The 15,251-nt window shown below is 42.2% G+C and overlaps 2 protein-coding genes across 2 annotated transcripts; both read left to right on the top strand.

Moving 5' to 3' along the window:
* Positions 1-6,073: 6,073 nt before the first annotated feature.
* Positions 6,074-14,727, top strand: gpr156 (G protein-coupled receptor 156). The gene is given in 14 exon segments (XM_034109322.2): positions 6,074-6,274; positions 9,598-9,725; positions 9,821-9,956; positions 10,041-10,151; positions 10,748-10,835; positions 10,838-10,872; positions 11,216-11,311; positions 11,447-11,465; positions 11,468-11,512; positions 11,515-11,612; positions 11,614-11,682; positions 12,306-12,464; positions 12,641-12,988; positions 12,990-14,727. Coding segments are annotated over 14 exon segments (2,421 nt in total). The 5' UTR covers positions 6,074-6,157; the 3' UTR covers positions 13,962-14,727.
* Positions 7,187-9,469, top strand: LOC117466191 (E3 ubiquitin-protein ligase TRIM68-like). The gene is given in 4 exon segments (XM_071207047.1): positions 7,187-7,273; positions 7,689-8,998; positions 9,000-9,321; positions 9,324-9,469. Coding segments are annotated over 3 exon segments (1,656 nt in total). The 5' UTR covers positions 7,187-7,273; positions 7,689-7,690; the 3' UTR covers positions 9,350-9,469.
* Positions 14,728-15,251: the final 524 nt, after the last annotated feature.

The raw sequence follows: 15,251 nt of genomic DNA, 5'->3' as shown, positions 1-15,251 counted from the left end.
AAAAATTATGCTATCACAGTCATTTGACCCAACATCATCCCCTTTACACAAAAAAGTGAGAAAAGTTTACATATTGATACAACATTTTTGGAGGGAATAGGAAGTGCGTATCAGCTAGAAGATGTTGCAGTTTACAGGAAAATACCTCTTTAACATCCAGGTTGTGACATTTTTAGCTGATAAGATTATACTTACAGTAACTTTTCCTTGAGCAATCAGACAGTTTTCTTCCATTTTCCTCTCAAGTTGAAACTATTTTGCTCAACTATCAGAGATAACACATTTAATTGAAAAAGCTAGCAAGTGGACCTTCAATATAAGATTTGTTACATACGCTTGAAAGTCTTGAAAATGCTAGTAAGTGGACCCAGATTTGATTGGTGGAGCTACTGTTTTGAATAAAGCTTGGCCTTGAGGTATTTCTTTTACCACATTTTGAAATCCAGAAATTAGCACTGCTGACGGTTAACATGTTTTATTGTTTTCATTGTCAAACTTTTGACCAACTAAAAAATACAAAGACCTATTGACACATTATTAGTAAATGTTTTGTATTACCTTCATTTAAAGATGTTTTAATAAATATGTTTTAATGTAAACTGGAATAAAGTATCCAGGAAACTGCTAAACCTGCCAAACATCAGAGACCAGACAGAGAAAGTGAGCCACTAGCTAATGAACATCGTGGGCAGTTTGTCAGCTAGATAGTATTTCCACTTATTTCCAAAAATAATCAAGTAATGCAGGTTTCAAGTTAGTTATGACTACATACTAGACATCATATATGAGCTTTAAAACATTTCACATGGCACATTTTCTGGCACTTACTGCTTTATTCGTTTCTATACTTGTTTTTTCCCCCGCTTAATTTAAAAACTAAAATCAGCTGTGAAAGTAGAGTGAGTGGACTGATGCTTCCCACTATGAGCCTCCAGGTCCATAGCAACCCAGCAGGAGGAGCCTCAGCGTCCCAGAGAGGGATTTGTCTTTGTGTGTTAGTGGGCAAACCTGGGCATGTCCCAGGGGAGCGTCCAGGCTCTGCCAAGGACAGTGTAAGACCGGAGGGGGTAGGAGATGCTTCACACACACGAAACAATGCCTTTACACCCACACAGTCTTACACGCTGCAGAATACTGGAGCTGTGGCCAGGTATTGAATCACAGCTGCTTCCATGTGAGGAAACGGTGCTGCTGCTCCCTGTCAGGAGGGGCTCAACAGGAAACTGTGTGTCACTGGATTGAAAGCCTCACTTGTTTTTTATTGTGCTTGGCAGACTTCCAGCTGATGCACAATATGGCAGTAGAAAAAGTTGGCAACTGTATGTGACACCTGTGTTTGTTAATTAGAACATCTTTATGTTAGAGTTGATACCCCGTAACCTCAGTAGAGCGACACGCGTCCTGTTTCATCCAGCTTCTTGACTCCTGCTTTTTGAGTGAGCCCTGTGTCGCCAGATGAAATATTCAGGATCCTGGTAATCTGAGCATTGGTGCAGTCCAACTGCTGCTGGTACAGTCCATCTTGAACCTGATCTTGGAGGACACCTGAGAGGATTTGCCACGCTTTGGGTGTAACAGAGCTGGCAACTGTGTTGTAGTCATTCAATGGGGTGGTGTCATTTGATCAGAAAGCACAGGTGATGTTGAGTAGAGGCAGCTGTCTTCTTTTCTTCCAGAGTTCACTATTTCTGTGTCACAGCTTTTCAAATTTATGCTGATTAGTTTGTCATGTGTTTTTGCTTTTAGGTGGTTTTTGATATGATTGTAGACATCAGAATCCATAATAATAGTGGACCCAGTACCAGCATTAGTAAACAGAAGAATAATATCAAGTACAGAAAAGCACTTTTACTAACCTTACCATTAGAGATTTTAGCTTGTGATGGTAAACATCGTGGCGTGATATGCCCAATACTTGTTCCCGGCTCTTATTTTAAACTAAGAAGTATTTTCACATCTGTGTCCAGTAGAAACCTACATACTTAAGTAGCTTCATATTAAAAAAATAACTACATTTTATTTTGTTGCATTCTCCACAGGGTTTAAACATTGAGCTTCTTTTAGAGAATGTGAAGCTCACAGGAATTTCAGGCATAGTTTTGTATTGAACGGAGTATTTACTTGCCTGCTTGAATTGCCAAAAACTGCAACTGCATGGTGCAAAAGTCCATCCTGAAAGAGGACATGATTGGCTACTCATCATAAGTAAAAACTTTTGGTTGGATAGATGTTAACGCCCCCCTTGTTTTTTTAAATGAGATTTACCATAGTATTTAAATGCCTGAAGGATTTTGGGTTTAAGCATGCAGGGAACTACATTTTCTCAAAACCAAACATAAAGAGAATAAGCAGTATGAATTGAAGTGCGTGCGTGTGTGCGTGCGATTAAGTGATGGCATTGATGATTGAATTAATGAATATCTGCAAATTCTCCTCTTCTTTAGTAATCTGTCTTTGTGCCTCTGTTCCTCTCCAGCTGTCAGTGGAGGTGACACTCCCTCATCAGGAATGACCCTGTTTGTAGGCTCACACTATAAATCTTTTTGACGTCTTAATAACACCTTTATGCTTCTTACGACTGACGGAACAAATGCAATAATATTTCTGCTGGCTCACTGCTCACAGAAAGGAGCTCTTTTCTGTCTTTGTGTGTGATTTACCAGCCGATCAGCTACTTTGTTCATCTCTCTGCTTTTGGAAAAAAAATAGCAATGATTTGTGTTTCTCTTTCCACAAAAAAACCTGCTGTTTTTCACTGTATTTATTTGCACTGTGGACACAGAGTGTGCCGCCCTGTCCCGTATGCCACCCAGTCCCCTGGGCCCTGCAGCATGCTACCCACACTGTCACAGCCCCCCTGCCCCACATGGATTACTTCACACTCTGAAAGCCATTTGGGCAGCAAGAGCTGAAAAGGTATAAGAAGGGGGGGGGGAACAAGTGATGTCGAAATTGGCTATCTTAAGCTCCATATCTGCATATAAATAGCCTAAACATGTTTAATTAGATTTTGCAATGCGTTTCTTCATTGTAACAGATCTTTACCTATTTTACCTACGTTTTTTTGTTTTTATTTCACATTTGCTATGGAAATGCTATAACTTCCATAGCTATACATGAATAGAGTAATAGAGTAAATGTAAAGAGTTACGGTCAACAATAAAGCAATTTCAAGAGGGAAACAAGAGAGAGAGGGGGAGAGAGTGTGTAGAGAGAGAGAGGGTAGGGAAAGAGTAGGAGACAGAGAAGAGAGAGAGGAGAGGGGGGAAGAGAGAGAGAGAGAGAGAGAAGAGAGAGAGAGAGAAGAGAGAGAGAAGAGAGAGAGAGAGAGAGAGAGAAGAGAGAGAGAGAGGAGAGAGAGAAAGCGAGTACGCGCGCGCCTCCCAACTCAGTAGTCAGTTGAACTTTTCCTGAGTGGCAGGATCTTCTTGTGCTGTGACTGACAGTTTGTCGGACAGATTAAGCCGTGGGAATGTTATTACTAGAGTGCGGGCTATGGGACCTTTTCAGCTATGTTAGGTAACATATTATCCCAGTCGTTTAATTCCAAGTTGTACTGCAAGTTTGTGAGTCTGGATCGATGGAGTCTGGAGCGGGACGAGCTGATGGGATCCTCCGTGCGCTTTGGTGACGCGAGGTTTGCTACTTTAAACTTGTATTTTATTACTTTCCCCTTGTTTTCTTCAGCATACTCGTTAATGTCATTATGTCTTATTCCGCGAAATAATAGGTTTAAACTGTGCAACTGTATCAATGCAACCGAAGCTGAGCACATGTTTTACGCGTCTCCACCAACAACAGGATTGTGTAAATAAACAGTTAATTAATTAGCTGCTGATGGAGATCACAACTGATTAAGATATTGCACGATACACGTGGTTAGTGGGTCTACAAAAGCCTAAAATCATGAATTTCTCTTGGGCATACAATAATTCTGTATAGTTTCTTAATAACTTTCTCTTTGTAAACGAATTATTAATGTACCAATCGCATTTCGTCAGGTGTTTTGCTTTAAATGGTCTCATACAGCAGATGTGCAGACTCAGATCAAAAAGGAAATTCTTATGACGTTTGACAAATTGGGGTGACTAATATTAAACCACGCAGGCTGTGAACGCACCATGTGGCTCAATTGACTTGTGCCGGGCCTGAGGCGGGATTTCATAGTGCAAGCAATTTCACTCTAACTCAGTTTAACGAATATGTTTATAAACGGATTATTTTCTGCATGGAATGTTTCAATGTTGGCCCCTTAACCGGGCATTATGCTACATCTGGCAGCGCCTGCATGTGGTGACTTTCCTCTAATCTTAGGAGAAACATATGGACTGACAGGGCGATGAATGGGCTTTTAGCTCACTTTTTATTTAAAGTACTATGGTAAAAGGTTAGTCAAACTCAATTCTGTCCCTCGGAGCCTCAGTTTGTAAAAATGGGTGACATATTATTGTATATTTTAAATATTAAATATTGGAGATATTTCAACCAATTCAAGTAAATAAGAGTTATAGTGAGGCCACAGTGGAAGTGAAGGAGTCAAAGCTAAGCTTCACAGGTAAGGCCCGCCCTAAATTGAAGCAAGACATTCAAGGCCACAAGTAGCTCAGGTATTACTTGCGGTTTAGCCTTCAGGACTATCAAAAGACACTCCTCATGACTATTCTGTCAAAACATGTCCAGCCTGGGGAAGGGCCCTGTTCCTGCTGCTTACACCATGACCCCCACCATGGCTGGATGTTGACTGACCTTTGTTGACACCTGCAGGGTGGCAGGTTTTCTACCAAATTGAAAGCTACAGAGGTAGGATTATTTTTCAGAAGGAAATGCCTCTCTCTGGCGTCTTTTCCTGCGGGAAGCAGCAGAACTGTGATCTAAACTTGGAAAGTGACGACAGGAAATGAACAGGAACTCCAGACATTTCCCAGATATGCTTCCTGGAGAGCTTCATTGTTCTGTTGACACCATTCATTTATGGAAAACAGTCACCGGGATTCACTCAATAATGTTGGCCTACACAAGGACATCTTTCAAGTCTTAACTCATGTTGTACAGTTCCTTTCAATGTTCAAATGCAAAGATGTCCCAAACCGCTTTGTTTTGATTGCGTCTCCAACTTTCCCAGAGTGCTTTTGGTATCTTAGTCATTCTACAGACAATGACGAGTCGTGTGCTGTCTAATAACACGCTGCTCCTGTAAACAGTCACCTGTCTGCCCATTTGTATCGATACAGTTGGTCTCACATGGTCTCGACAACATGTAGCTGAGTCACTGCACCTTTCAGTGATCAGACTCCCAGTCTGTTCTACAGCTCAGAGTATCAGGTGATACCGTGGCGCATAATACAAATTTGCAACATGTCAGTACACATGGTAGCTTCATAAAAATGCCTGTGGCAAGAGTGACAAACAGTTGTTTGCTGATGCTCTCCAAATTTAACATCTTGATTCTCAGAAGCCTTATATAACCTGGCTGATTGCAGATTGAGTGGCACTCGATTTAAAGTAAATTGTAGCTTTGGTAATATGCAATTGTTAAATGTTATCATTCTTCTTGCTCTGCCTTTTGCCGATCCCACACATCAGTGTCACAGCAGTGTGTTCCTGCGTTGGCTGGGTTGCCTCAGTAATGACGTAATGCTAGTGGAAATTGAGGATAAGCAAAAACAAAAAAGCTTCCTGTCACACAGAGAGTTGTGGCTTCTCAGTTTGTTCAGTTGTGGTAAATATTTGACTCTTTATTTGGGGATTTTTTTTATTCTAATCTTAATTTTTTAAATAAGTGTCTGTTACATTTATTTGTGGTTATGATCAAAAGCGTTTTCCTTGCTGTGATATCACTGTGGTGCAAAATGACATGGATGCTCCCATTGTATTCCACTCTGTCAGAGCACCACACTGCGGTGGCTAAAAGTCTTGCAACTATTTTGTGTGACCTGGAAAAAAGAGCTGGACTGCACATGAAGTGTGTATCCCCGGGGTGCTTCCTGTTACTGGATATAAATGTGCAGTTAAATGTTATGACTGCTGGGCATAGAGAATGTATGCATGAATGCTAAGATCGGTTTTACATAGAGTTATAACATTGTCATATGTAAAAACGTACCATCCGTTTGTTCCTCAGGATGTGTGTGTGAAAGTGGACAGACTGGGGTCAGTCATGGAGCCTGAGCTGAACTGCAGCTCACAGTGTGATTCCCCACTCTGCTCGATACACCCCGGAGTGAACCAACAGGAGGGCATCGACATTCTGCAGAGAATATGCAGTCTCAGCATGGTAATCACACACACACAACACACACACACACACACACACACACACACACACACACACACACACACACACACACACACACACACACCACACACACACACCACACACACACACACCACACACACACACAAACACACCACACACACACACACACACACACACACACACACACACATAAATATAGTGTACATATCTTAAGAATGCAGACTCGATGTAAACAGATATACACGGTGACACGCTTATGCTTACATATACATATACACTCAAACACATATTGGCAGTCAAAGCTATATGAAATCCTGCATGGCTGACGACCAACTGAATATTTTTGTCCCTTCAAAAGGTTAGAGAGTAAAAACACATTATCCTATGTTTTAAACTTGCATATGTAGTCTCTTATTTTGACAGACCAATTACATTATTGACACAGGGCTGAATTTCCTACAATACAACTAAACAACATTTAAAATTATTTTGGTCATAGCTTTTGTTTACACATCCACCGCTGTTTTTTTGGGCTGCAAGATTATTTTAATTATCTATTATCTGGTGATTATTATTTTTTGGAACAGTAGAATTAATCGTTTGGTCTGAAGAAAATCTGAAAATAGTTCAAACGTATCCATCATATACATTTTTTTTGGGTAATTATTTTGTTGTTGTTTGATTAAATGATTAGATGAACACTCTGCGGTTGATCAACTTGGGCCTAGCTTAAGATATTGGGAATATCAAAAACACCTTTACAATTTCAAAGCATCTAGTGCTATTTACCACTTAAGAGGTCAAAGCAAAAGAGGAGATCTGGAAATGAAATGCCACTGGACTACTATAGTTATTTTTAGCATTGCCTCAGTCACTGGTGCCTTTAAGAGGCGGGCACACGAAAGTCTAATGTGACTTTCCAAATAGAAACTAAAGTAGTAGAGCGACTGTTACAGGGAACACAAACACTCTCCTTTAGACTCCCTTCCTCAGGGTGCTACACCACATACAAGCAAGGTAAGTTATCTTTTATATTTCTTTCCCTCTTTGTGATGTTTATTTCTTATCAGTCTCAAAGTGGAGAAATCACCTTCACTTAATATGAAAGGAACCCTGAACTGCGCTGTATTTGTTTTGTTATGGTAAAACATTTTAAAACGATTGTATTTTCATGTAATGTTTTATTATAATGTCCTAATAATTCAAGTTGATTATTGTCTGTAAACTTGGTAAACATGAAACATGTTCAGCAGCTAGAATGGAGTATGCTTTGATGAAATGTAACACCATGCATTTGTTACTATTAATGGACGTAGACTGCTCGCCAGGCACAACTGTCTCCTAATAGCATAGTGTAAAGGAAAACATGGTAGGACTGGAGCCAACCTCTTCTATAAATCCCACCTGCTTTTCTTTCTGGATGTGTTCCCAGATATGGCGACTGCTGTCAGTTTGCTGACCGAGGAGCAGCTTCTTTGCCCCATCTGTCTGGATTTGCTCAACCAACCTGTCTCCACTCCTTGTGGGCACAACTTCTGCAGGGACTGCATTCAGGGATACTGGCAGAGCGCTAATCTGTCGCAGTGCCCCATGTGCAAGCAGAAGTTTTACAGGAGGCCTGAGCTCAAAGTTAACATCTTCATATCCGACGTGGCTTCTCAGTTCAAGAAGTCATTAGAAAAGAAAGAAGCAGAAGAAGAAGCCAGTATTTTGGACCAATATTCAAGCCACAAAGGCAACGTTTCATGTGATGTGTGTGTTGGAAAAGGGGTCAAGGCTCTTAAATCATGTATTGACTGCTTGGCCTCCTTCTGTGAGACCCACCTGGAGCCCCATCACATTTTAGGCACCTTCAAGAAACACCACCTAATCAACCCTATGATGAACATGCAAGACAGAGTGTGTAGGAAGCACGAGAAACTCCTGGACCGGTTCTGTAACACGGACCAGACTTATGTGTGCCAGATATGCATCAAGAGAGACCACAATGCTCATCACACTGTACCTATAGAGGAGGAGAGCAGAGACAGGAGAGCTCAAATTGGAAGGCTAAATGCAGAGGTGGAAGAAATGATTCACGGCCGACTTGAGAAAATCAGCGAAATCAATCAAAGTGTTCAGCTCAGTAAAGGAAACACAGACAGAGAGACTGAAGAGAGTTTGCAAGTCTTCAACAATCTGCTCCACATGGTCAAGAGAGGTCAGGCTGAGGTGGTCGAGGTGATCGGTACCAAGCAGAGGCAAGTTGAAGGCAAGGCAAGAGGCCTCATTCTGGAGCTGGAGCAGGAGATCGAGGAGCTGAGACGGAGAAATGCTGAGCTGGAGCAGCTTTCACACACCGAAGATGACCTCTACCTTATCCAGAGCTTTCCAGCTTTCTCCACACTGCCAGCTACCAAAGACTGGACCAACACCTGCGTGGAGAGTGCTGTATATGTGGGCACGGTGAGGAGAGCAGTCAGGAGAGTAGCGTGTCAGCTGGAGGAGACCGTGAAGGCTGAGGTGAAGAGGCTTTGTGAGACTGAATTTAAGAGGGTTCAGCACTGTGCTGTTGATGTGACTCTGGACCCTGATACAGCTCATCCCAAACTGGTGCTGTCTGGAAACGGGAAACAGGTCCATCACGGGGATGTAGCACTGAGACCCCCAGATGATCCAGAGAGATTTTACCCAGGGGTCAGCGTGTTGGGAAAGAAGGGTTTCTCCTCTGGAAGGATGTACTATGAAGTCCAAGTGAAGGGCAAAAACGGAGTGGGATATTGGAGTTGGGCTTCAGTCCGTCAACAGAAAAGGAGGGAATATACTAAACCCTGAAACAGGCTACTGGGCTCTGGGGATGAGGAAAGACAAGAGCTACTGGGCCCTCAGCAGCACTCCTATCCGTGTGCCGCTGGTAGGGAAGCCCCAGAGGATCGGGGTGTTCGTGGATGTCGAGGGGGGGCAGGTTTCTTTTTACGATGTGGAATCTGCTTCTCATATCTACTCATTCACCGGATACTCATTCGGTGAAAGACTGTTCCCCTACTTTAACCCTCGGCGTAATCATGGCGGGGTCAACTCGGCTCCATGATCATCTCGCCTTTCAACGTCTGAAATCTGACATTTCCTCTCTTCCTATTGCTTTATTGCTTTCAAACATTTAAAAAATACATTTTACCATTTTCAAATGATGTTTGCTACTCTGTCACAATAAAGTTTGTATATCCATCTGAAGCTTTGTATTTCTTTTTGGTGCTTTTATGTTCTCTATTATAAAAGCAATGATTATAAGGCACATTCATATGATTTACACCTGTCATATTTTAGACTTGATGTTAAGCGTTTTGCATGTGTGTGTGCAGATGGCCGTGGAGCTACCGAGGCGCTCTCTCTCCCCGGTGGTGAGTGCCGTGGCGTGGACGCTGCTCTCCTGTGGCATCCTGCTGGCTTTCTGCTTCCTCCTCTTCACCCTGCGCTTCAAAAACAACAGGTAGACTACAAGGAGAAACACATTGAATAATACCATGAAAATATATTTACTGAATTGATTAATCAATTGTGTGTCGTCTCATGTTTTGTTATCAGGATAGTGAAGATGTCCAGTCCCAACCTGAATGTCCTGACTCTCTTTGGGAGTGTCCTCACCTACAGCAGCGGCTTCCTGTTTGCCGTTGAGGATCGATCACACTCACAGGGTGGAGCATCCACAGCCGTGCTACAAGTAAGCCCTGCGGTTCCCCTCAATCCCTCATTATATTATCGGATAAGTCTTTGTTGGATAACCATGCAGCGCTCTCTCATCCAGGCCCGGATGTGGACTCTTTGTATCGGCAGTACCCTGGTGTTTGGCCCAATTTTGGGGAAGACATGGAGACTGTACAGAGTGTTCACCCAGCGAGTGCCTGACAAGAGAGTGGTAGGCATTCTCCAACCTCATCTTACTCTAAATGTTATTTTATAAGTCTTCTTTTGAGAAGGATAAGGCATTCAAAGATAAACCATGGAATGAACATTATGTTTTTTCCAAATGTGGGCCATGGCCAAAGCCATTAGCATTTGCTGTAAATTCAGGAAGTTTTAAAAACGTTGCAAGATTATTTAAATGTTTGACTACATTTTCATTATATTCTCACTAATGCTGCTCTTTAAATAAAGACATTTGGAGGGATTTTTTCAAATATTTTGTATACCTCTTGAGTATGATGAAACACCTTTTGTTGCAAATCAATATGGTTGCTTCAATCCTTTTTCTTTCCTTGGAAGAACAATTATTTTGTATGTTGATGCAAAACTGTATTCATATACAGAATGATTTAATGAGGATTACCGTGTTTAGAGGATTGCTAGGCCTAGCTACAAGCTCTCCTGTTCTTTCAATGTTCCTACTGTTTCATCTTCCAAAAGAGACTCAAAATGTTCCCTAACTGTAGTGTTACAGTCTTATATGGATGAGAATGCAATACAAATGATTACATCTGTATGTTATTGAAGGGACTTTACTTTTCTTCTCAGATTATCAGAGACATCCAGCTGATGGGCTTGGTGGCTCTGTTGGTCCTGGTGGACATGCTGGTCCTCACGGCCTGGAACCTCACCGACCCATCAAGTGTTCACGATCTGTAGGAGCTACGGTCAAGGTAGAATGTAATAGTGATTTTGTGGGGCTGAATAGAAAGTTTTTAAAACAAGTTAGAATGTTATTTTTAAGCTACAAACAGTTTGAGGGGCAGGACACAGCTTACTTTATTTTATAGAAATCTTTATCTGATGCTTGTTGGTTACAATAAAACAACAACAAATTACAATAGTTTGATTTTCATAAAATTTAAAAAAAAGGTTGAATTTTGTGACAAAAAAAATGAAAATGTCCTTTTCTTGATCCACTATCTTAAAGTATTTATTTATAGACATGTTCGTGACATAGCCACATTAATTAGGGTTTCAACTCACTGATGGTTACACTGTTTCTTCTTGATCTAGGTTGTGGACAGAGACATTTCCTACTCTTTGTCTCAGCTGGACTCCTGCTCCTCTGCATACTCATATCTGTGGGTTATCATTATTGCTGTTCAGAAGGTTTGTAATCTCTATTCTATTGAAATGCAATTCTAAAACATAACACCGCTTTTAATTCCTTTACTGTTATGGTGGTATGATGGATTGATTTATATATTCTGTGTCTTTTAATTTATCTTTACTTTTTTTCCTTAGGGTTGTCTTCTCCTCTATGGACTTATCTAGCTGGGCTGACCAGTAACGTCAGCCATCCTCCAGTCAACAGTCTCCCACCATCATAACAACCGTCACTTTGGTCACCCTCTTTTCTGCTGTAGCCATTCCTGTGTCCATCTTCCTACAGGCCTGGCCCAACCTGGTCTCACAGCACTGTGGCTGGAGCCATTTTTATCTGCACAATGGCTACCAACTGCATGCTGTTTGTGCCGCAGGTAAGAAAAAACAGCTAGTGATACAAATGCAAGATGCATGAAAAAATAACAACACGTTTTTAGATACAAGCTGCAGGATTTGTTCTCTCTTTACTATCTCTGGTGATAACACCGGCAGTTTCGGAGTATCTTAAACAGAAACCATGAGGGAGGGAGATTTTATTTTTAGGCAAAATAACTGTCATCTAATCATAGGGCACTATGTCTGGAAACCTTCATTAAAAACCATCAATCAGACAGGCAGAAACTCAAGATAGACAAATGGATGACAGATGGATGTCTTCCTCCCCTCTACAATATACGAGTGAATGTGGTGAACACACCCTCTGATCTCTACATGCGTACCCATTGCCATGTCTGTCAGTGGACTGTGACTCACACAGGAGGTGGGAATGATTCAAATCTACGTAGGATGTTGCAAACAAGTGTATGACTCTCTACGTGTCTGGCAGTAACTTTATGTCAGGATAAAGGAATGCTTCTTCAGTTGAAGGGAAGGAAATATTTTGAATAGTGAGCAATACGCTCAAACACACCTGGTCAATAGATCCCCTGTCAAATGGTTCTTGGTAACATGAACTACTGGTGCATGTGTGTAATGTAACTATTTTATGATTGTGCAGCTGACCCAGTGGCGGCGGTTTGAAGAGGACCAGAACAACCCAAGTCAGATGGCCAAGTATTTCAGCAGCCCCAGTAAGAGCCTGCCCTCGGTGTACAGCCAGGATGAGATTGTACTACGTGTTGGGGGAAAACAACTCCATGAAAAAATACTTAATGAGGTACTGTATCATTTTGTTATTCAACTGAATACATTCAACTGATACATGTTTCCAGGATTAAGCTACATAATTCCTTTATTTATGATTGTGTTGGTTGAATTGAAGCCAACAGTGGTGTCAAACTGACATAAAACCCCTAATGTGTATGTGAACTGTGTTTTTCTTACCTTTTCCAGAAGAACGCTGTGATTGACAGTCTGCAGGAGCAGGTGAACAATGCCAAGGACAAACTCCTGCGACTCATGTCAGCCAGCCGCCCCCCCGAGGACATGGACTCTTCCAACACCAACCTCAACTCCTCCTCCACTCAGACCACGGAGGTTCAGTCTGAAGACCCTTATTCTTCTTCTTCTTCTCTACCTCAAAAAGACTCTTCATCCCAACTCCCGCCACCAAATCTCTCCTCTCACCACACTGCTGCTGCTGTTCCAATGTCCTCTGATCCTCCCTCTGCTCCAAGCTCCTCAGCCCCCATTGATGCTTCTTCTCCTCTCCCTGGTGATATTTATAAAAGTGAGAACCAAGAGAGGCGTTTCTACCACTGGCAGAGACACATCTGAGAGGGTGGAGGATCTTAAATCGCCTGCAGCTCTCCTGTCCCCGGGCTCACTCGGGACAGCAGAAAAGACGGTTGATTTTGCCACTTCGCTACAATCCCATAGAGGGTTAAACCCAACACAGGTTAAAACGTTCAACAGACAGAGTTCCCTAACATCCCCACTGGGTCCAAATGCTCGACCGAATGGTTTTGTTAGCAGCGATCAGTTGCAGGAGATTCTCCAGGAGCTGAGTGTGGATGCAGTCATGGAAACCGCACTTCGATCACCGGGTCAGATGTTCAGACGGCCATCTCAGCTAAAATGTCTGGAAGCCTCCGCACTTTCCCCTCTCTCCCTGCGGACACCACGCTCCCCTAATCCACCAGTTCTCTTCCGCTACCCCAGCATCTCCCCCTACACTATGAGGAAGCGTCGGCCACCCTTCCACTCCCCCAGAAGAGTGTTGAGCCCTCCCTGCTTCTACCCAGCCCCTGAGGCTACTGGCTGTGGAAAGAAAAGGGACAACCAAAATTCAGGAAAGCACCCTGATGGACTCACTGGGGATGGCATCGTCCTCCAGGTGCACAACAATGAACTAAATCTAGATGAGGAAGAGGAGGATGGGGTGAGAAGGAAACGTCGGAGGCGTGCTTTAAGGTCCCACAGATGTTCAGTCTTGCCCGGTGCAGATGGCTCACTTGATGTGGAAGCGGGTGGTGGTAATGAGCACCAGAGACGTATGAGAGACTCCTGTGGGTACTGGGACTCAGACTCTAGCAGCTCAACAGACTTCTGTTACTACCACCGTCCGTACTGTGACTCCTGCCTGCAGCGGGGCTCTCTGATGTCCTCAGAGAGCTCCTCAGACTCTGACAGCGAGTACGAAGGCTACGCCAGCCTGTACCGCTCCCCACACCCTGTAGTATTCAAAGAAGACCTCAAACCCACATTTGTATAAGCACAGGTCAACCGCACTTTACACGTCCATCCATTTCGACCACTTGAATTTATTTCTGAAGAAACGTCCAAATTAGCTTTAAGGATAAAGCTAGCACAAGTTCATTGTGGATAAAGCTAATGTGCTATCTATAATGGGAGATCATTTGACTGTTACATGTTTTAATCTCTTTATGAAAAGAGTGTTTGTATTCTTTATTAGTGGGACAGAGTAGTTATTTTATTAGGATAATGAGGCTGTTATCCTAATAAAGGCTGTTGACCTTTTAATATTACTTCTTTCTAGATGTATGCTTTCAGATGAAATGTCATAGACTCCATAAATGTCTAAGTCGGACTTTTAGAGTAATACATAAAAACCCAAATGTATGGTTTACACAGTTGAAATGTGCACTATGTTAAGTATTGTGCAAATATTGTATTTATTTTAATATTTATGATAAGATATCTGGATGTACAGAAACATTCCCTGTCCACTTTCTATTGTATTACCTTGTCTTACACATTCCTTAAAGTGTTGGTTAATTGTATGGTGGACATTTTGTTGTTTGTGAGTCTTGCTTAATGTTCTTATACAGTACATTTTCTAAACGCTCTACGTGTGTTATCTGTAGCTGTTTTACGAGACACCATGCCCACACTATCTGAGCAAATGGAAAAGACAGGTCACTGCTTTGACACACTTTTCTTAGTGTATTTTTTCCAAATAAGAGTATTTTATGAGCAAAGTTCAGTTATCTGGAGTATGCGTCTTGGACTTGTGTGTACGTGAGAAACAAAGAGTGCCTTGCTGCCTTTAGATTTCTGAGCCCTGTTTATTTTCAAAAGAAACTTCCTACCACCTCTTCTTCATTTTGCAGCTTGTTCTGTTTTATACAGTGGAGTAGAAAAAGTACAGCATGAAAATCCCACAAAGCTCTGGATTTATGTACGCTTGGATAAGCCTGCTAGGGGGCCACAGGGCAACAATTACTCCGTATTAATTCTCCACGCTCACAACTTTTCCCAGAACTTTTCAAACCAGCACACCACAATGCCCCAGGTTTGCTGTAGTCAGTTAGTTAGGGAGTTTTAAGGATATTCTTGCAGCATAGACACAACATCTCTTCACAATCTTGGCCTCTCTCTCTTACTTCCTTCCACTATCTCCTTTTGTCTCTCTTTATGTTTATCTTCTGCTAATGGGCAAATGACTGTTTGCCAGAGGATGTGTTGCTGTACAGTATGAAGGGAAAACAACGTCTCATGTTACTTCTGCTCTGCAGCCTGTTTTTGAGATGCCACCGCTATG

This window comes from Pseudochaenichthys georgianus, chromosome 21, assembly GCF_902827115.2.
Source record: "Pseudochaenichthys georgianus chromosome 21, fPseGeo1.2, whole genome shotgun sequence".
NCBI lineage: Eukaryota > Metazoa > Chordata > Actinopteri > Perciformes > Channichthyidae > Pseudochaenichthys > Pseudochaenichthys georgianus.
Note: the sequence above shows the minus strand (reverse complement) of the source record. Positions and strands in the feature narration are given on the sequence as shown.